The following is a 22,900-nucleotide window of genomic DNA, read 5'->3' as shown; positions in this document are numbered from 1 at the left end:
GAGGGGAGATAATCACTTACTCATGGCCACACAGCAGAGATAAGTGGAGGAGCTGGGCCTTAAACCAGGTCATTGGGTTTGCAGAGCAGCACTCAGAGCATGAGCATGGCTGGGGTGAGAGAGGGCAGGCCCTAAGGAGGCAGGCTTGTGGCTTTACCTCCTGAGCCCTGCCAGGCTGGCAAAGCAATTGGGGTTGGAGAGTTTGTTGTCATCCAGCATCAGTGTCTCCAGTGCCGGGAACCTCAGGATATACTTCTTGCTTGTCAGCGATGTTATGGGTGCTTCCCTGTGAGTGTAAAGATCTTGGGTACTGAGCAGAGCAGGGAACACATGCTCTACCATCCCCAGGAAGAAATGGAGGACAGGGAATCACCTGGGAGGACTAACCAGCTCGGGGACTTCTCTAGTTCCCAAGAGAGGTCCCTGTAGAGATAGACAGGTGAGATTCCTCCCCACTGACCCCTTTCCCAAGCCCCACTTGTACACAAAATCTTCTGTGTGGAGAAAGTTTACACACATCATGAGGCCAGGCTGGGGAAGAGTAGGGGGCACTGGTGGTGCTCTTGGATGATACCTGGGTCAGCAAGGTATGGATGGCCAAGGAGTGGGAAGCATCCTGCAGGTAGAACACTGCACAGTTGTGGCTCAGATCTGACTCCTGGGAATGCTGTCACCCCAAGGACTGGTAACCATATAAGCACCAGGAGACAATGCCTTTAGTATTGGTATGGACCACAGCTTTGCCACCAAGTGGGGTTAAGGGAGACTGGATAAAGGACACTGTGCCTGGCTGTAGTGAGGATCTCTTCTCGAGTGACTCTATAAAATGTACCTGTTAGTAGATGAGAAGTGTCTTTTTAAACTCAACTCTCAGAGGATTTCAGAAAAACCTAAGAGTGAGATTTAAGAGGCTGAGGTCCTGAATTACACAGGCAGGCAGGAAGGGATGGCATTTTAGGTACAACTATTAATGTGATCTTGTGTTCCAGCTGAATGAGGCCTGGGTAACTGGATGTAAATACACAGGCAGATGAATCAAATCCCATTTTCATTCCTCCCTCCAGATTCTATTCTGTCCACACACCAAGATAAAAACACCCATGGACATGAGACAAGGCACAAACATACAGATATATATATATATATGTATATGTATATGTATATGTATATGTATATGCCACAAACACAAATACAAGAAGAAGAAGGGAAACAAACATTCCTTCATAGCTTGCTATATTCCTGGCATTGTGTTAGATGTTATGTGTTATCACAGAATCTCGGTGGGGAGGATGAATATTATTCTTCTGCTTTTCAGATCAGGAAACATAAGCTCAGAGTGACATGCTGAAAGTCTCAGAGCTAGAAAGTGGTAGAGTGAAAACTAGAATCTAGTTTTCCCTGACTCCAAAACCCAGCCTCTTTCCATTCCCGCTGTCCACTTATCACAGTTGCAAATCTTCAAACCACATGTGTGTTTAAAGGGTGTAGATATGGAGGGGTGGCTGTTGCCTGGGCTAGATAAGAAAGAGTTTAACAAAGGTAGACAGTGTTCAAAACCTAGCACAGGACACACACAGAAATCAAGAGAGTTCACTGATAAAGGGGAACAAAAATCATTCATCCATTTATCCATTCATTCACACTCATGAGTCTCTTTAACATACATTTGTACAGCCAGGTACTAAGAATACAAAAAGAAAAATAATATAATATTCCCCTTAGGGTGCTTACAGTCTCATGAGGAGACAGATACCCTACACATAGTGGGACAAGTGCTTTAACAGAAGCAGGTGGGGAAGGCTCAGGGAAGGCAATACTTAAGCTAGACCATAAAGAATGAGAGGGAATCTGCCATGCTCTTAACCACTGTGAAAAAGAACTAAGACAAAAATCACCTCTTTATGGCTGGATCTGTAACATAATTAGAAGTGCTGGGCAGGCATCTTTCCTACCATGGGGCTCAGAAGTGCAAACACATCCCAGCAATGAGGAGAAACGGGGCAAGTTACAGAAAAGAGCAGATGTGAGATTGAGAGACAGGACTTCCAGGCTACTCCACAGTACTCAGGACCTACATTCTCTAAATATGTCTCTCATACATGGCTGTGAGATTCCCCAGTGTTTTTATAAGAAATTTCCCTTTCTGTATAAAACAGATTTCTGACTTCTATAGATGATAAACATGATAGATCTAACTCAAAAAAAGGGGCAGGGCGGAAAAGGATTCAGGAAGAGCCCTGGCAGCAGTGTGGGAAATAGGCTTGAAGTCCAAGGACAGAAACACTCAACAGGGAAGACAGGAGCCTTTGGTTCATGGTATTTCAAGGTCACAGGTGAGCTTTTCCCCTTCCTGGAAGGACCAACTTTTAATATTGAATTTTAAATCTCTGCCTGAGAGCAAAAACAGAACACTGTGCAGCAGCTCTGTAGATTTATGATAGTTGGCCAATCTTTATTTTACTCCAATGAAACAGCAAAGAGATAAGATTAAAAAAAATTCCTCTTGAACTTCATGATGGAGATGCTAGCTCTGTCTTGTCTCTGTGATAAGTTATACTGCCTTGCTTTTTGAAAGTTCTGCCCTAGTTATAACATGGGAAAGGTTCATTTTTGTCTATAAAATAGGTCTCTTAAAAGAGCGGGGCTGCGGGCTTCAGAGGCTCTCCTGCAGCAGCCTCTCGCAAGAAGGACTCTTTGAAGTGACAGGGCCTGCCAGGTGGAGAAGCTGATATTTCCAGTTTTTCAGAGGGGTAGATTTTTATTATCCCTTCTCTCAGCAAACAGAATTAATACCAATTAAAATGTGACAGATTTAACATAATTTTTTTTTAGAAGCTAAGAGTATACCCAGTGGTTGGATCCAGCAAGGGGAATTTGTGTGTCACATGAGAAGAAGCATGGCAATGGGGATCAGGGGCCTTGAGCTCTGGCTCTGGTGCTGCTGCTGCTTTGCTTGCTGCATGACTTCTAGCTGGTGTTGAGCATCTCTGGGCTCAGATCCTCTATGTACATGGCAAAAGGGATTTTTTTAATTTTACATTCTCAAAGTTTAAATTAGGTAAAATATCTGGCTTAATGAACTGAGCTAAGCACTGCAGAAAGCAAAATAAAACTGAGAAACCTCTAATATCAGTATACATGTGAAGATACAGAAAATCCAGGATGCAAACCCAGGACAAGAAAACAGAGCAGAACAGACTGTTTGCATAAAAGAGAACTCATGCTGTGGCTGCTAAAAACCCAATGCCATTTATGTGGCATTATTAGGAATAGAATAATTAGAAAAGAGGAAGTAATAATTTCCTTCCACTCCGTACTGGTCACTCCCAAGAATCTTACATGGTCCAAGGCAGAAAGGCAATAGGCCTACTGGGAGAGCAGATTTTGGCTCAAAACAAGGAGTAGAGCAGTCTAAAGATGGAGTGGGTCAGATACGATTCCCCTAACCCATGCAGAGAAGGATGATAGCATGATTTAAGGTCAAGAAACTTGCAAAGAGTTCAGAACAGATGAGTTTTAGCATAAATTAGTGAAGAGAAAGGAAGATAAAAGAGGCAGGCCGTGAAAAGCTGTGTGAGCAATGTTAATGGAGTTTAGGATATTGGGAAGCTGCTGAAGGACCCTAAACAGGGCATTTTAGAAAGCTCACCCTGGCTGATAGGAGGAAGGATGGGTTGGGAAATGAGAAGCTAGAGACTGAGATCAATCAGGAGGATAACAGAAATGTTCCAGAAACATCTATGAAGTTCATTTCACAGTATCTGGTGACGAAATGCATGTTGTGGGGAGAGAGGGCAGTGCTCAAGTGGATTCCCAGGTTTCCAGCCTGGACAATGGCATAGCAGATAAGAGAGCCGTGCCAGGCACTAGGGCCAGGGAGGGACGAGGAGGAGATTTGGGCGTAGGGTGTGTGTGATGAGCCTGGTATAAGTAGGCAATATGGGCTTAGAGTTCAGAAGACAGAAGTGAAGTAGAAAAATAACCCATATACTTTTAAAAAGTAGAGGTAAAAGTAGAAACTGCAGAGCACTAATATACAAGAGGCTGGCAGAAGAAGAGAAATTCAGAGCATGTTGAGCAAGGACAGGTGGCTGTGAAGAAAATAATGACAATGAAACCTGCCTTCAAAGCACAATGAGCTCAGTTGATACTCTGTGTAGACAGAAGCATGTTTATTCTCCCCATCTATACACAAGGAAATAGAAGTTCAGGGTGGTGGAGACTTGCCCTACTTTATGCAACAAGGCTACCTACTGACAACAATTAGAACAATGAATAAAATTTAAAAAGATGTAAGACATATGAAGACAGCAGGAAGGAGTATGCCAGAGAGAAAAAGGCATAGGAAGTCAGCTGGGCCTCAGAGGAATTTGCTGATCCTACTGAAATTGAACTGTGTCTTAATAGTCTAGTGAGGCCAAAGAATGAAAGCCCCGGGGCACAATGATGGTAGAGCATCTAATCAGAGACGACCAACATGAATCTGGGATCTTAAAGCAATAAACCCCAGGATGACATAAACCAGAACTGAATCCATTCCCCTTAACCCACAGCTAGGAAAAACTATCTTAGAGTGAACAGAGAAGGGGAGTTGGGGAGACTGGTCCTCTTGCAAAACTGTAGCCGAAATGTGTATCATCAGAGTGATCACCAAAATAATAGTCAGAAATTTATTTTGTGAGTGCCCCTAAACACCTGGCCAAAATAAATGGAAAGGTTTATGATATTACAGACTACAAAATGTGGGCTAACTCTCCCCTGAATAAAAATGAGAAAAACCAGGCAAAATATATAATTTAAAGTAATTTGTTCTAAGATTACCTGGGAAATAATGAGCTATGAAGAATTATGGGACCAAGATTTGAAAGAAGGAGGAGATCCAAAGGAGTTTGTGTCACATTTGTGCCACTTTTCCCTAGGGCTGTCTGCTGTCTCAAGAAGTGGCAGAGAGGCTAAGAAGTTGAGCAAAGATTCTAACAACTTTACTAGTCCAAGGGCCAAAAACAGAAGTCCAAGGTATGCCACAGAATGGAAGCATTATAAAATGGCCATGCTCTCAGGGAACTGAAGGACATACCCTAGGAGGAAGTGTGCACTAGAAACTGTGCAGTCCTTTCAGAAGCTGAAGGCAACCTTCAAACAATTTCTTTTTTTATATACCTTTATTTTATTCATATATTTTTATGTGGTGCTGAGGATCGAACTCAGGGTCTCGCATGTGCAAGGTGAGTGCTCTACCACTGAGCCCCAACCCCAGCCCCAACAATTTCAATCTCTGTAACTTAATTATAGAGATTAAGAGGACTTGGAGTTATTAGTGTAGAACACCAGAAATTCTCAATCTGGTGAGGAAAAAAGTAATCCAAGTTGCCCACAAGGAGAGGCCTCTCAGTCACTTTCCTTTTTACATTAAAATTAAACCAATTAAGTTTAAATAAAATTGAAAATTTAGCTCCTCCCTCACACTAACCACTTTTTACGCAATGTGGCAAGTAGCTACCACGTAGAACAATGTCTGTATAGAACATTTCCAATGTTGCAGAAAGTTCCACTGAGCAGTGCTAAACTAGGATTATAAAATTACTAGACAATATCTGCAAATTGGTACTAATGTCTGGGGATATGAATGGCATGGTGGTACATCACTCAAAGCAGGGGATGAAGGTCAGACTAAAGAACAGAAGTTTAGCCTGAGTCAGTTTCACAATAGACCCAGTGAAGCCATAAACCTTCTTTGTAGTTATTTCTCAGTTCCTAAACGTGTAATTGAAATACATACTAAACAACCGGTAGAATACCTGTATTTGTTTATTGACCAACAAAGTGAAAGAGGTAGAAGAAAGTGTCAATTGAAACTCCAGGGACTTTTCTTCCCCAACAGTAAACCAAAAATAATACTATAGCCCCTAGATAACTACAGAGATGACTACAAGTACTAAAGATTAGAAAGATGGCTGGGGATATAGCTCAGTTGGTAGAGGCCCTGGGTTCAATCTCTAGCACACAATCAATCAATAAAGAAAGATGGAAGGATAGTGATTCCTATGATATTCCTGTTTAATACCCAGTGTTTATTTAACTTGTGCAAACTTTTGGGTTTTGGTACCAGGGATTGAGCCCAGGGGTGCTTAAACACTGAGCCACATGCCCAGCCTTTATTTATTTATTCATTTATTTTTTAAAAATTTGAGAGAGGGTCTTGCTACATTGCTTATTCTTGGTAGTTGCTAAGGCTGGCTTTGAACTTGAGATCCTCCTGCCTCAGCCTCCCAAGCTGCTGAAATTACAGGCATGTACCACCACATCTGGCAGAAGACAAGTCTTATAGAATACTTGTAGATTTCTACGAGGTTAATCATGCACTAATTGAAATTTTAGCTGCTGTTTCAGAAGTGGATTTTTTCCCCTTTTGCTAGGGATCAAACTTAGAGCTTCATGCATGCTAGACAATGCTCTACCAGTGAATTATATCCCCAGTCCTGGAATCTTTTTTTTAATAGTTTTTAGTTGTAGTTGGACACAATACCTTTATTTTATTTTGTTTTTATATGGAGCTGAGGATCGAACCCAGCATCTCATGCGTGCTAGGTGAGCACTCTACCACTGAGCCACAACCCCAGTCCCCTGGAATCTTTTTACTGAAGTAAATCAACACAGTTCTTGGCACTTGGGATACAGCTAAGAATCTGTCAGATGTATTCTCTATCAATGAGCAAGAACTAACAGAAATACCCTGCTTTCACCTGAAAGGCACCTTTGTCCTCTTCCCTCAGGGCTACATCAACTCTTAAACACTAATAATAATCTATTACACGGGGATCTTGATTATTTTGATATCCTACAGACCATCATGCTGATTGAACCTAGTGATCAGGAAAAGTCACACATACTCTATATATCTTAGTAAGAAACATATGTGGCACAGGATGGAGGGAAACCCCACACAAATTCAAGGGACTGTCATCTTGTTTAATTTTCTTGGTGTCCAGGTGTCTGCATTGGAATATAACTCTAATGTGAAATACAAAGTCCTGCACCTTCTGAAATATTTTTGGATTTCACATAAAATATTTGGGTTGTTCTGATCCATTTACTAAGCATCCTGTAAGGTTATCAGTTTTCATTGTAACCCACAGCAAGATTAGGTTCAGACTGCAGCACAAGTTGCTCCTCCTTTGGGATTACCACTCTACTGATCCAACTGGACTATAGTAAATAGGTGTACAGGACAGTCTGCTTTTCAAGGACAGTTTGAGTTTTCACCTGTTGTTCCAAAATAGTTATCAATAGTGTCTTTTTTCCCTCTGAAATATGTTCTGGCTTGGATGATAAATGGCAAGATGCTATGAATAGAATCTTTTGTAGGTACCAAGAGGATAAATCATTTTTGAGCAAAATTATGTGCTATTATGATAATTGTTTTCTTTTTTGAAAAGTTTCTGGCTTACAACTGCATGTTGGTACAGACTAATCACTTGGCCATGGGACACTAAGTGACCATGTGACCTGAGACACTCATCATGAATTGAATGTGCAACAGAACTACCTTATCAAGTGAAAGCAATATTTTAAATTTTTTTTCAGTGGACATATAAAAATGTACATATTCATGGGGTATCATGTGATGTTTTGATACATATATACATTGCATAATATTTAAATATGGATAAACAGAGCTATCTCCTCAAATCTTCTGGCTTTCAGGAACATATAGAACACATTTATGATCTATAATCACCCTACTGTGAAATAGAACCAAGAACTTACTTCTCCTATCCACCTATAACTCAGTACCCATTGGTCTACCTTTCCTTATCCCTTTCATCCCCCTTATCTCCCAAGCCTCTGTTCTATTCTACTCTCAACTTCTATGAGATTAACATATTCACATATGGTGAGATTACATACTATTTGTTTTTGTGTGTAGAGAAAACATTATTTGTGTGTAGAGAAAACATTATTTGCAAGTCTGGAAAAGTTTTGAGAATATATGACTCAAATTCCAGTGACACCTATCATGATTTTGCATGATATGCTGACATCAACCAAAAGTGAACTACTGAATTATTATAGCCCCACACAGTAGCAACCTAAAAGACAGGGTAAGATAAATCCTCCAGGTAGGCAAAACTTAGAGCAGTATATATCTGACTGTTATATTTGTTGGTTGGAGAAATAGCCAGAAGCACAGATCTGTGCTGATTCATGGGCAGTGACATAATGGTTTAGTTGAATAGTGAAAGCTTGGAAAAAAATGAAAAATGCTAACAGGGAGGTCTGGAGAAAACTTACATGAATGGACTCTCAGAATGAATAGAGAATATGAAGATTTAATTGTATGCCATATGACTATAGATGACTCTCAATGATTAGGTAGAAAAGTGACCCATTACATGAATGTCACTTCATTTTCTCCTGGATATTCAGGACTGAAAAATGACCTTAGAAGTACAGATAAAGGCTATGCACTTGTCCTCACCAAAGCTAATCTGGTTATCACCTCTTCTGAAAACACAATCTGGCAGTAGCAGAAGCCATTGCTCACCATTTTGGGGATAGTGAGCAGCTTAATAGTACAAGATTGACTGCCATAGATACCTTCCTTCAAAAAATAGCAGCAATTATTTTTTCTTAATGGGATAATTACACATGTATTTTTTGGATACAGATTGTTCTTCTCTGCCCATAATATTTTAAATGTGGAATTACAAACTGCTGTTACAATAATACTAGTTTTAAAAATTGCCCATGTATCTACCTTTACTGAGATTATTCTTACTTTTTGAAAATTTGATGCATTAAATTTATACATAGGACTGGAATATAGCTCAGTTGGTAGAGCGCTTGCCTTGCATGCACAAAGCCCTGGGTTCAATCCTCAGCACCAAAAAAAAAAAAAAAAAAACAGAAAAAAAGTTATATATAAAAGTATACATATGTATCATTGTGATATATTTGTACATTCACAGTACATAATTTGGTTAATTTCATTCCTTTGTACATACCCTTTCCCTCCTCTCCACCCTTCCCTTGCTACCATTCCTTTGCTCTACTGGTCTCCCTTTTATTTTTGTAAGATCCATCTTTTCCTCTCCCTTCTATTTTTGTGAGATCCTTCTTTTTCCCTCTAGTGTCCATATATAAGAGAAGATATACTACACATGACTTTCTGTGTCTTATTTCACTTACAATGATGTTTCTTATAGGTCTGAATTACTGTCTAGTGTCATTTCCTTCTAATCTGCAGGACTCCTTTTAGCATTTCCTGCACAGCAGATCTAAAAGTAATGAATTCCCTTAGCTTCTCTTAGCTTTTATTTATCTGAGGATGTCTTAATTTCTCCCTCACTGCTGAAGAACAGTTTTGCTGGATATAGTATTCTTATTGACAATATTTATTTATTTTTGCCCTTTGAATATATCAGCCTAATGCCTCTGGCCTTCAAAGTTTTGATGAAAAATCTGCTGATAGTCTTATTGAGAATCCCCTGTATGTGACAAGTCACTTCTCTTGCACTGCTTTCAAGATTTTTCTCTTTGTCTTTTGACAGTTTGATTATAATGTGGCTCTACAAGAATATCTTTGAGTTCATCCTACTTGGAGTTCATTCAGTTTCATGGATGCTTTTATTCATGTAAACCTAGGACGTTTTGGCCATTATTTCTTTAAAGCATATCTCGGTTCTTTTTTCTCTCTTTCCTCCTCTAGGGTTTTCACAATAAATAGCTTGATTTGCTTGATGGTGTCCCACATGTCCCTTACTCTCCATTCAAGTCAACCTTTTTTTCTTTTTGTTCCTTGGACTTGATAAATTATCTTTGAATTCACTGATTCTTTCTTGTGTCTTTTCAAATATACCTTTGAATCTTTATGGTGAATTTTTTCATTTCAGTTATTATAATGAGCTTTAGAATTTAGTTTTGATTTCTTTTTAGTTTTTCTATCTTGTTACTTCCATTTTGTTTGTTTATCCTCTTGTAGACCTTCTTCATGCCCTCTGTTAATTTTTCGGGCATCTTATTTTGACCTATCTGAGGGATAGTTCCTGTTGGTTTATTTATTTTACTTTGAATGTCCTATGCTTTCTTATATCTTTCTATGCCTTATGATTTTTTGCTAAAAACTGGGTATTTGAATCTATTAATATGGTAACTCTGAAGTCAGATTCTCCCCTTTCACCAAGATTGGCTCTCTTCTGTTTTTGTTTTTGACTGTTGTAGGCTGTTTCCATGCCAAGAATCATTCCAAGGTAAAAACCTAAGGTCTTAGGTCTCTTCTAAATCTGTGCCTTTCCTTCGATGTTTGTGGTAACTTTCTATTTTATTTCATACCTGATGTTGCTTTTGATTGTCTTAGACTTTAATGTCTGGCTCCCAAGGGTAAAGGGGACAAATGAAGGTGGATAAAGAAAACTGGTCAGTTCTTTAAATTCTCTGGAAGTGCCTTCAGCTGGGAAAGAAGGGGCTTACAACAGCTGTGCATGTGTGTCACAATGGCTGCCCAACCTGTGTCTGCACCTAATGATCACAAGTAGCAATCAATGATCAGAACATAGATCCACAACAATTAGAGAACAGAGACGTTTCTTTCCATCTGTTTCCACAAGCTGCACATGAGTTACCTCAAGAATACATGCATGATTACCTGCCATGTGACTAGGCTTAGGGGATAATCTATAAACTGAAATTATCTTCAGTTTGCTGTCTAAGGCTTCCTTTGGAAGATGTAATCCTTAAGTAGACTCTAGAGTCCCAAAATTGTTTCATCAGATAGATTCTACCAATGCATTTGTTGTTTAGGTCAAGAGACAGACTTCTGGTGCTTCCTACTTGACCATCTTCCCAGAATCTTCTGGTGAAATAGCCTTTGATAATTTATTTACTACACCAGGTATCTATAATGGGGAAGTTGGGGCCCTGACAGATAGAATAGTGCATCACATAAACCAGCAACCAATACTGATGCTGTTTTTCTCATAGCAAGGACTTGGGAGTTAATTAACAAAAGTGGAAGTGGCTCCTCTTATAATTATATCTAATAATCCACTTGGAGAATTTTTGCTTCTCATTTGTGCAACTTAAGGCATTTCTAATTTAAAAGTCTCTTTTTTTTGAATTTTTAAATTTATTTTTTAGTTTTTGGCGGACACAACATCTTTGTTTGTATGTAGTGCTGAGGATCGAACCCGGGCCGCACGCATGCCAGGCGAGCGCGCTACCGCTTGAGCCACATCCCTAGCCCAAAAGTCTTAATTTACAAGAGAGGAGTTCTGAGGGACACAAGAATGGTTCCCTGAACTGGAAATTGAGATTGTTACTGGACACTTAGGTCTCTTATTTCACTAAACCAACAGTCAGGCAAAGAAGGGCTTACTGTATTTGCTGGGTGATTGATACATATTCCTAAAGTAAACAAGATTGTTGTTATACACTGAGGAAGGTAATATATATATCTGAAATCTAGGGAATTATCTGGTGCTCACCTTCAATTCCATGTCCTTTACTAAAAGTAAAGAGCCATAAGCAACCCAATAAAAGCAGGACTCCTTCAGGAGTGAAGGTTTAGAATACTAAACCAGTAAAAGAAACCTAATTAGCTGAGGTGGTAGGTGAAAGCAAAGGAGCATTGAATGGGTGACGGAAGGCTTCACCAATATCCATTGTGGTTTCCTGATCAATTAAGAAGAAATTATTGCAATAACTATGAATATTTTCATATGCATTTCTTCTTTTTTAGTTTTATTGTAAGCATATGTATGTGCATGTGGGTAAATACTGCAAATATAAATTGTTAGTGGTGAATGATTTTGCAACTTAGTTTTTAGGTTATAAAATAACCATAAATTTCTTTGGAAGAGAACATAATGCCATCCAGAGATGAATACAGTAACTGATGAAACCTGTCTCATCCCTTTTTAGAGAGGTCTTTAGTATCAGAGGAAAAGTTTCTTTAGGTTAGGTCAAAGCACATTGTGGTTACTATTGTTGTGTGGAAATTAAACATGGAGAAAAGGAGAGTGGATGTTAGGGTTCCTGGGGGTCAGTGGTGCTAGTCATCAGACTATATGCTCTCAGCCATTATCCCTTCCTCTATGTTCTGCTATGTATATGGAGATACCCCCTAACTACACTTCCCATACTGACTTTCCAATTGGTTTTCAGTTAGGTATTGTCAATGGAAGGGACTGGAGAGAGACTGGAAGGCAGAGCAGGGGAGAGGCATCTCTTCCTGTATGACCCCAGTGGTAGTACTGAAGTGGTAACTGTGTTGGCAGAGGTCAAGGCAGCACATCTTCAGTATATCTAGAATTAAAGCAATGACCTCTCTAGAAGCATAGCAGCAGGTACAGACTTGTGGGCTCCAATTCAACAGTGTTAGTGGCTTTTGATCTCTAGGTATCAATCCTTCTTTCTTTTTGTTCATCCATGCCCCTCTTCTCTAATTGCTTATCCAGATCTTCTAACACTAAGAAACCAACTCCTTCCTTTATCATTGGTGATGCTTTAGGTGAAATAAAGATTCACTGGGTGAGATTTTTTAAAAAATATTTATTTTTTAGTTGTAGTTGAAATAAAAATAAAAATAAAAAAAAATACCTTTATTTTTATGTGGTGCTGAGGATCGAACCCAGGGCCTCACATGTACAAGGCAAGTGCTCTACTGCTGAGCCATAATCCCAACCCTACTGGGTATGATTTTTAAAAGAGCCCTTATCTTTTAGGGACATCTGCTAGAGCATTTATACACAAAATTATATTAATCTACTGATTCATTTATGGCTGAATTCATTTTTAGCTGGATTCATTTATGGCTGGATACATTCCAGATTTTTCTTAAGAATAATCTAGACTGAGTTATGATGGGGCATAGATAAAACAAGATTGGCTATGACTTCATAACTGTCAAGTGATACTCACTGGGTGATAGGTACATGGGAATTCATTTTACTATTAACTCTTCTTTTATATATGTTTGAATTTTTCATATTAAAATATCAACTATTATCTTTCTCCTTAAGAAAGCAGAAATCCCTCTATTTGTAATACCTTGAATGGTAGAATCTGACTGAGACATGTCTTGTCAGGGAGAAAGCTTGCTTAAAAATACAGCCAACATAAAGGAAAACAAAAACTTGTTCATGTGTGTGAGAGAGCAGGTGACGGATCAAAAGAAGGTGCACATATAACCAAGAAATAGACAAGAGATGTACATAGAGTCCTGACAACATTCTGTCCATTCATATCTAGCTAAATGAATTCAGCAGGTTCATTTTAGGACTTTTCAGATACTAACCAATAATTCCCTTCTGTTTACACTAGTTAGAATTGGACTCATGTCACTTGAAAACAAAAGAATGAATCTCATTAATGAAATCTGAATATAATGATCCCAACCCCCTTTAAGCAACTAACTAGCCACCATTATCACTATCATCTCCATCAAATTTTCCATTGTGGCTCTGAATATTAACACTACATGACTTTCACTATCAACATCAGCATTCATTGGCTAGCTACTGTGTGCACTGGATTTGTACCTAGGAGCTGAATACCAGAGATAGCAAGACAGAGCCCCTGCCCTTGAAGAACTCCTAACCTTCTTGGGGAGGCTATATATACCATCCACACATCTATCTAGTATAAAGATACACAGATGGGCCAGGGCTGTAGCTCAGTGGCAGAGCACTTGCCTTACACATGTATAGTACTGGGTTCGATCCTCAGCACCACGTAAAAAAAAAAAAAATAAATAAATAAATAAAGGCATGCTGTCCATCTTCAACTACAAAAATTTTTTTAAATATACACATACATTTATGAAACATAAATCACAAAAGAGCATGCTCAGGACTAGACTAATTGGGAAAACACTGAATTCACCTGATACTTAGAGAAGGGAGGAAGTGGCATGGGCTGAAACAATCAGAAAAGGCTTCTGGCAAGGAAAGTAGGAGAATCTGAGCTGGGCTTTGGAATATGAACAGAATTTACATAAGAGAAGGGCTGGAAGGGGGGCATCTAGCACAGTGGTAGTGTATTGCCTAACATGCACATGACTCTGGGTTCTATCCCCAATACTGAAAAAATAAAAAGAGAATTTGGAGTCAGATGAACTTAGCTCAAATCCTGATTCTGGCACTGACTAACTTTGTAGCTTTGGGGAAATCATTTAACTTGTCTGTGCTTCAATCTCCAAATCTAAAAAATGAGGATGACAATAGTACACGTACCTTATAGTCACTGAAGATTAAATGGTTTAATATATGTAAAGTGCTGAGGATAGTGTCTGGCACATAGCAAGCACCTCATATGTGTTATTATTAAAAGAGGAAGGTCCAGTACAGTGTATCCAGAAGGAATATCTTCAACAAAGGTGCAAAGTAGGAACATACAAAGCTTATTTAGAAACTAGTAAATAGACTTACTCAGCTGGAGCTCATTAAGGGGAAGTATCTGGCAAGAATAATATCTACAGTTTACAAATGACCAGCAGAGGCAAAGGAAGCAGCTCACCAAACACCTGGGCCTCTCTTAATATTACACAGGAAAGAGGAGGAACCTATCCAAGTCCTTTCCTGGGAGCTTCAGTAAGTGGCCTTCCCTGTTTTGAGCGCTTATGGCCTGTCTTTTGGCACTTCCAAGGCAAAGGCTCCTGAGGGAACACACAGGATAGACTCAAGGATATAGAACTTACTGTTCGGTAACGGCCAAATTGGGTGGCAGGGAGGTGAGCCCATTGCCTGTGAGGAGCAGGACACGGAGGCGTGGCAGAATCCCCAGATCACAGATGGCCTCTGAAGTCAGGCTGTTGAAGGAAAGGTCCAAGAACTACCATGTGAAGACAAAAGGTGGGGGGACAGAAGCACTGTGCGTGACCATAATGTTCTTACATGAGGTGAGAGCTGGCTACATTTTTTCCCTTTCTGGAAAGCACTATTACCACCCACAAGATCAAAAGCATATCTGGATTAATGTTCAAAGCCTACTAGAGCCAGTTCCCAGCCTCTTTTCCAGCCTTAGCTGTGACTGCAAACCTTTGTTTATCCTATGGTGCAGGCCAGATTGATCCCTCCCTGTTCCTTGCTCCACCTATCCCACCTACAGCTCCTGGCTTGTGCTTTTCACTGAAACCTCCATGCCTCCAAACCCCAGCTTCAACTGAAAACTGCCTCCTTACATAAAATAAAATTAAAAAAAAAAACCTTTCCTAATTCCTCAGCTAGATGGCATCTCTTCCTCACCTGACTTTGAGTGTTTTATCTGAACTGCTCCAGTTATTTATCAAAGTTGGCCATCTGAGACAGCTGAATATATGTATGGGGAATAATGATACAATTATACATTGTATAATAGGAATATGTTATACTATAGAAATATGGATGTGCCATATATAATGTCTGGCACATAGTGGTAGACTAGTAACCCTTTGAAGTCAAGGGTCAGGCCACTGGATCACTGTATTCTTGTGATCTAGCACAGGACTTGGCGCAAAGTAGATAAACACTTAAAATTATCTGAAATTAACTGTTTTATAAAGATAAAGTCCCCAAATGGTCACCCCAGTATCAACTGCCTTCTAACTGGCCACCTGGATTCATAATATGGTTGCCTGGGGTCCAGGGGCCAGTCGGAAAGCTATTTCTCTCCACGGAGATAAAGGCAAGTAGGATAAATGACATGTGCCCAATCTCTGTTCTCTCTCCTGAGCCTCTCTAGATACTTACTTTAGCTATTCTATACAAGCTGGCTTCCTTCCCTCCACCCCCTCTTCTTGTGCTCATCCCTGTATGGCCCCTCCACATTGAAGCCTATGGAAAGGGCTGTTTCAGTGTCTTATGCAATTGGAGCACAAGCAAGGTCTCTAATCAGCCTCATCAGTGTCACATAGTCAGTTAGACATACACATGCTGCAGGTCACTGGGTTTGGTCTGATTCTGCTGTAGTAATTGACTGATTGGCTCTGAAAATCAAGGTTTAAGTCATGGCTATGTGAGTTGAACAAATTTCATAACCTGTAATTCCTAGCTATATAGTGGAAATAAGTGGTTCTTGAGTAGTTGTAGCCTGTATCCTGGAGTCTAACACATAGTAAGTGCTTAATTAATGTTGGCTGTCATCATCATCCCTTCATAAGTCAACTATATGCTGAAGGCTTCCTTCAGACCACTCTCTGCCCTCTGGGAGCACTCAGATGGCTTGAGCAGCTATACACACGCCCACACATGCACACACACACACACGTCTGTTACGTAGCAATGCTGCTGGAACAGATGTCTGGACACAGACTCATAGGGCACAAGGAAAGAATGGTCAGGTCTATCAGGGATCAGGGCAGGCGTCACAGAGCTGGTGTCAAAGACTAGTAAGATTCACTATATTGTAAAAGGCAGAAAGACATTTGGATTGGAAAGCAGCATAAAGCAGGAGGCTGCCTGGCTTGCTCTGAGAGCTGCAGTGGTTGAGGTATGACAGGAGCTAATAGGATGAGACAAGGCTCGATAAGATACATCAGGCCATGGAAAGCACCAAGCACCCTCATCAGCAAATTGAACATTTGAGGGTTCACACAAGAGGCCTTTCCCACTTGGCTGAAGCAAAGAGAGGAGGAAGGCCTGGAAAGCTGGCTCAGATCAGCCCAGGTAAAAGTGAGGGAATTTCTCCCTCATAACTCATGTGTGAAGTCATCAAGACCTGTGGATTTTATCAACTGCCTTAAGATCCCTCCCACTTGTTCCCTCTAATTCTTCCTAGAACAGAGTCAGAATGGTTTTCCTAAAATACAGTTCTAACCATGCCACTCCTCAGCTTAAAACTCTCCAATGGGTTCCTATTATCCATAAGGTCTTAGCTCCTTAGCAAGGTTTCCAACGTTCTCCACAGTCTCTCTTCTGCCACTTCTCCAGGCACTTCTGTCATTACACTACACTGTGTCTCACTCTCCATTCCAACCAGGCTGAGCTGTTCCATCAGTGTTCCAGGTCAAAAGGAGCTGGCAAGCCAATACCTGTGAGCCAAATCCAGCCTGATGCCTGTTTGCATGGCATAAGTTAAGAATGATTTTTACATTTAAAAAATTAAAATAAAGGAAGAGCCGTGTGTTATATGTAGAAATTATGTGAAATTCAAATTTCAGCATCATAAATAAAGTTTTTGAAAGATGGCCATGGTCTTTGTGTACATATCATCTGTGTCTGCTTTCCTTCTACAACAGCAGAACTGACTAGATATGACAAGTATGACTATGTATGCTTAGTTATGACCACATGGACCACAAAGCCTAAAATATTTTCTATCTGGCCTCATACATAAAAGGTTTGTGGACTCCTCTAGTTGCTTTGGTGATTTAATGTTGTATCCAAATTTGCTCTCCATGAAATTAAGGGCAGCTCAAAGAAATGAACATTTTTAAAATCACAAGTCATGGAATTTCAGAGCTGACACAGAATAGTTCTGGAGAAGGTGAGTTACTTGATCAAGAAGGCATGTCAAAATACTGGCAGAACTGATTAGAAACAAGGTCTTCTCACTGCTTGGGGAGGGATCCACCTGCACTGTTTTCAGATATGTCAGCAGAGAATCAAATCATGGTGAAGTTGAGTTTTTCTAAATTAACTCCTGAATGGGCTGGGGTTGTGGCTCAGCGGTAGAGTGCTTGTCTCGCACGTGGAAGACCTGGGTTCGATCCTCAGCACCACATAAAAATAAATAAGTGAAATAAAGGTACTGTGTCCAACTATAACTGAAAAAAAAAAAAAAAAGAAATCTACTCTGGGCTCTTCCTCCTGGGCAGCCTTTCTGACAAACAAGGACAGAAGATTCCTAACTTGGCTAGTCTATCTGCTGAGTCACATCAAATTTTATTATACATCAAATTATTCGTTACTGTGAGCTGCAAATTCATGATATATGACACGTTTATCCTTTTTTCTTGGGGAGCTCTTGCAAATCATACAGAGAAGAAAACAACTGACTAATCTGGAGATTTCCTTTTCTCATTTGTATTCTATACCCTAACTTTGGTCTATTCTCTTGTAAATAAACGCCCTTGGGTCAGGTTGGATCTGCTAGCTAAATAATCTTCATCAGATTCTATCAAACTATAAAGCAGGTTACCCACAAACTCAACCATGAGCAACTATTAGATCCCAAACTAGCCAGTTGCAGAGCCTGTGGTTGTGTCCCGCACTCTGGCCAGTGGCACTTCAAACAAGGGTTTGGAATGGTGGGATGAAGGGAGGCATGATGCCTGGCATAATAACCATCACAAAGAGCTCAGTGACTATTCTCTGAAAAAGTAAAACACATAAATGAAAAGTCTTAAGAGGCCCCCAGGCCTAAAATGCTAGAAATAGCTTCCTGTATCTTTAGAGCATCTAGGACCCATTTCCCATTCTACACTAAAATCTACCATGAATTTTTTTTAACATAGTACCAAATTGCTTAAGTTGTTGTAAATTTATTTTCTCTTGATTTTTTTGAACTTTCCAGAGCTTGACTTCCAGGACAAGTCTGAGGGCCACTCCTGTCTCAACACGTAGTCAATCACTGCTATCTTAAATGTGGCTTGAAGTCATGGGGGAGAAGTTACCATTACATTCAATATAGCATTCTTTAAGAATGCAGCCAGGCATGGTGGCACATGCCTATAATCCTAGCTCTTTGGGAGGCTAATTGCAAGCTTCAGACCAGTCACAGCAACTTTGCACAACCCTGTCTCAAAATAAAATGGAAAAAAAAGCGGGGCTACGAATGTAACTCAGTGGTTAAAATTCAACTTAGGAGATGGCCATTTCAAGAGGTTAAAACTTTAAAAAAACTCTGGCATATAAAGGCCATCAACTGAAAAAAGTCAGTCTTGTGGAAGGTGGAAGGTCCTTCTCTCTGATAAGACCAAGGTAAGTGAGACTTGTGTATATAATTGACCCTTGATGATTTCAGGTTAAATCATTGAAATTACCAATTCCTAGGTGAACACTAAGATCATGACATGCAGGCAGTTTCTAAGGTGTGAACTGGCAATGCTTTATCATGAGGTCAGCATGTGAAGAGGCCACTCAGTGAGTGAGAATGAGCCTGGCCAGGTGCCCGGCCCTAATCCTGGCTCTTGCTCTTAATTTTCTATGTGCGGTGACCAACAGGTAGTTACAAAAATTGAATTCCTTCATGAAAAGTGGCCCTCATGACTCTGTGAAAGTTGAAAAGCAATTAACTTGAAGTATGATGACATGCATGAAAAATGTCTTACTATGGGAGTTTAATTTAGGAAAAAAAAAACAAGAGTAGAAACAAAATTTTCTCTATTTTTGATGTGGGGTTTAGAGAATAGTTGCAGATGTGCATATGTCTAGAGTCTGCTGCAGAACTCACAGTAGTCCTATTTTGTTTCAACCTTATCTCTGGGCCTATGAACCAGGCCTACAGACTGCTCTACCCCAGGCCGCTATGATCCAGCTCACTCAGCCCAGGATGGGTCTTTGACATCAGTCCATAATTTCACCATTTTAGTTGGTCCAATATGTTGCACCTAGCTTTTAACCTCTATGGCTCTTCAACTCTTGCTGGATCCAGATCTCCCCTCAAACTCCTCCTATGATACTCGGTTTGAATTCACTTTACTGCATAGACTCTCTTGAACATGAACAACCCTTAGCATTTGTTTTCTAGGACCACACACTAATGGCCATAGGTATCATCCATCTTCCTCACTGCTATCACCACTACCATTATCAACACCACCACACCTATAGCCCCACCATCACCACCATCATCTCTGGAAGCCAGTCATGAAGCAAAGGTCTGGATGTAAAGGCCCAGAAAGTCTCTTCGCAAAGCTGTAACTAGTAGAGAACCCCATATTCATACCTTACAGGGAAATAGGTGGACACCAAAATCTCCCTACCTCCAACTTACTTCTAATAACTTAAAGTCTCCATATTTCACGTAGACTCTCTTGATGCCATTAAATGCGAGCTCCAGTTCCTTTAAGGCTGGAAATGAGTGAAATGCCTCTACATGGGAGAAAAGAAAGAGAGAATCTGCAGCTTGTAAAGGACTTAGGAGAAGAAATGTATTAGTAATGACCATTCACTGGGTTCCCCCTGGATCAGGTCAAGCACTGTGGAAGGTGCTTTATGTATATAACCTCTAAATCTCTAATAACCCTCAAAAACAGGGATTACTACTTCCATTCTATGGCTGAGGAAGTGGAGACTCAGACAGGATAAATAATTTTCTAGAAATGGAATTGGTGGTAAATGGAAAAAACAAGAATTGTTTTTTCTATCCAAATGATAGAAAAAACTTAGATATCCAAGTCTATCCAAATGCAAAGTCCATTTAAAATTTTTTTATTTACCTATTTTTATAGTGCTAAGGATCAAACTCAGGACCTTGTGTATGCCAATCAAGTGCTCTACCACTGAGCCCATCTCTATTATTTGATTACAGAAGTTAAACATGTCTACCCAAAGTAGTCAAACATCACAGAAAAACAAAAGTTCCCTTTAATCCCAATACCCAGAGATAATGATTAAAAGTTTCATGTATAATATAACACTTTTTCATGTATAATACACACACTTTTTCTCATGCATATATTAAAATACATACACTTCTTAAGCTGGGATTGTAGCTCAGTGGTAGAGCACTTGCCTAGCATGTGTGAGGTACTGGGTTTGATCCTTAACACCACAAAATATAAACAAATAAAATAAAGACATTCTATTCATCTACAACTACCAAAAAAAATACACACACTTCTTTTTACAAAAATGGAATCATACCATACACATTGTATTCTGATGTTTTTTCCCCTTAATAGTACTACGTGAAGATTATTCCACATTAAAATATATAGATCTATCTAATGCTTTAATTATTTTCTGTAATTCCCCTATTGATAGGCTTTAGGCTATGTGGTTAAAAGGTAATTAAGCTTTTCCCCCTCTGCATGAGAACTGGACCTTGGGTTAATTTTCTGCCCGTTTCTCTGGTAACGTGAAACAAATGCTATGGTAACTGTGTTACTAGGCAATAATGCTTTGGTAAAAATGCCTCCAGATTGGTATATTGCATCTGAAGCAGGAGAGACTATGAATAAACTATAAATACCTGAAGAAGATGCTTCCCTGTATGTGGTGACTTCTGTAACATATCCTTTGTGGGCGGGGGGGGGGTCTAGCTATGCCTATGGAGTATCACAAGGAATATTGACTCCTGCAGGCAATAAGCTAGCTAGCTTTCTCTCTGTCTCTCCTGCTCCCTTCCTTTCTCCCTCTCCCTCTTTCTCTCCTCTATTGGATATTACATCCAGGGGTGCTCTCCCACTGAGGTACATCTCCAGCCCTTTTTATTTATTAATTTTTTATTTCAAGACAAGATCTCATGAAGTTTCCCAGGCTGGCTTCAAACTTTGGATCCTCCTGCCTCAGCCTCCTGGGTAGGTGGAATTATAGGTGTGTGCCACTGCACCCAGGGGTATTGAGGTTTCTAAGCCAGGATGACCCCTGCATCCACCCAATAAAAGTCTCATTGTCTCACACCTGAAGTGACACCTGGGGCAGGCCTTAGAGAATGACTCATGGATGGCCATGGAGACAGCTTCATGGATGGCCACAAGGATTCCACAACAGAGAACTACACAACCGTGTAGTATTATTTTGAGCCTTCTAAGTGAGCTTAATGTCCAGGGTGGCCTACAATAGGCTTGTGAGTCAAAAGGTTCAGTAAGGCCTAATAAATGACTGCTCTATGGGTATTTCAATGAACTTCCTTGCACAAGAGTGATTCTATTGAATAAATCCCTGGAACTGAACTATTCCATTAAAGCAATGCCTACTTATAATTTTTTTTTTTAAAGAGAGAGGAGAGTGAGAGAGGAGAGAGAGAGAATTTTAATATTTATTTTTTAGTTACTGGCGGACACAACATCTTTGTTTGTATGTGGTGCTGAGGATCGAACCCGGGCCGCACGCATGCCAGGCGAGCGCGCTACCGCCTGAGCCACGTCCCCAGCCCCGCCTACTTATAATTTTGAGTGACACTGGAAAACTACCTCCAGAATGTCATGACAATGTACTATATTTCTACCAGTTGAATATACAAATATCCATTTCCATACCAACATGGGTTGTGAGTCCTTTTCATTTTTGCCAATATATGATGGGCAGAAAATAGCATCTTGGAGTTGTTCTGATTATCAGTCTTGCTGATAATCACATGCCTGTTGGTCTTTTTACTTTAAGCCCACACCTTGTAAGTCAAGAGACCACAACTGTCTCCTCAAGGGCAGGGATCTCATCAGGTGTTTTGTTAAAATACCCTTCAAACTCAATGCAACAAAACGGACTCATCCTATGTTCCCCTAACCTGCCTCCCCCAAGTATGCTATCTCAGTGAGTATCCCCTTGATCCCTCCTTCCCCTCACACTCCCACTGCCTGTCAAGTCCTATAATTTCTGCTTCCTCCTGAGTCTTTCTCTTTCAATTCCCTTCACTCCTCTTGCCCTACCCTGGCTCAGGTCTCATCTCTCAGGTTTCCTGGCCTTCATCTTCTATCCTTGTAGTCCACCCTGCTGACAGCCACCAAGAGCTTCTCTATTTAAAATCTACCAAGACTGTCTTTCACCTGCTAGATTAAGTCCGAGTCACTCAAGACTCTTGAGGATAGAGTCCCTGCCACCTTCTTAAGTCTTCAAATTCCTAAGTCACTCTTACTGCCCTTTCTTTTTTCCTTTCCTTTTTTTTTTTTCCTTCTGTTTGTCTTAGTTCAGGTTCATTTGTATTAATTCACGTAGCCCTAATTCATTCTTTCTCTTCTCAGAAGTTCCTCCTAACTCTCCAGCCTGGGTTAAGTCCCACTTATATGCTTGTGTAGCATTTCCTGATTCCCTCTATCATT

At 40.1% G+C, this 22,900-nt stretch overlaps 1 protein-coding gene across 6 annotated transcripts in view; it reads right to left on the bottom strand.

Moving 5' to 3' along the window:
• Xrra1 (X-ray radiation resistance associated 1) overlaps positions 1 to 22,900 on the bottom strand; it is a 59,490-nt gene that overhangs the window by 23,181 nt on the left and 13,409 nt on the right. For 4 of the 6 annotated variants that reach the window (XM_076843971.2, XM_076843973.2, XM_076843974.2 and 1 more), the window contains exons 5-7: positions 19,912 to 20,009; positions 14,696 to 14,829; positions 158 to 286 (exon numbers count right to left, since the gene is read on the bottom strand). In XM_076843971.2, coding sequence (XP_076700086.2) covers positions 158 to 286; positions 14,696 to 14,829; positions 19,912 to 20,009 — 361 coding nt within the window. Of the gene's footprint in view, positions 1 to 157; positions 287 to 14,695; positions 14,830 to 19,911; positions 20,010 to 22,900 lie in introns of those variants that run through there. The other 2 variants (XM_076843975.2, XM_076843976.2) reach the window with 1 other exon arrangement.

This window comes from Callospermophilus lateralis, chromosome 2 (assembly GCF_048772815.1).
Source record: "Callospermophilus lateralis isolate mCalLat2 chromosome 2, mCalLat2.hap1, whole genome shotgun sequence".
Lineage (NCBI taxonomy): Eukaryota > Metazoa > Chordata > Mammalia > Rodentia > Sciuridae > Callospermophilus > Callospermophilus lateralis.
This window is presented reverse-complemented; position numbering and strand designations above follow the sequence as displayed.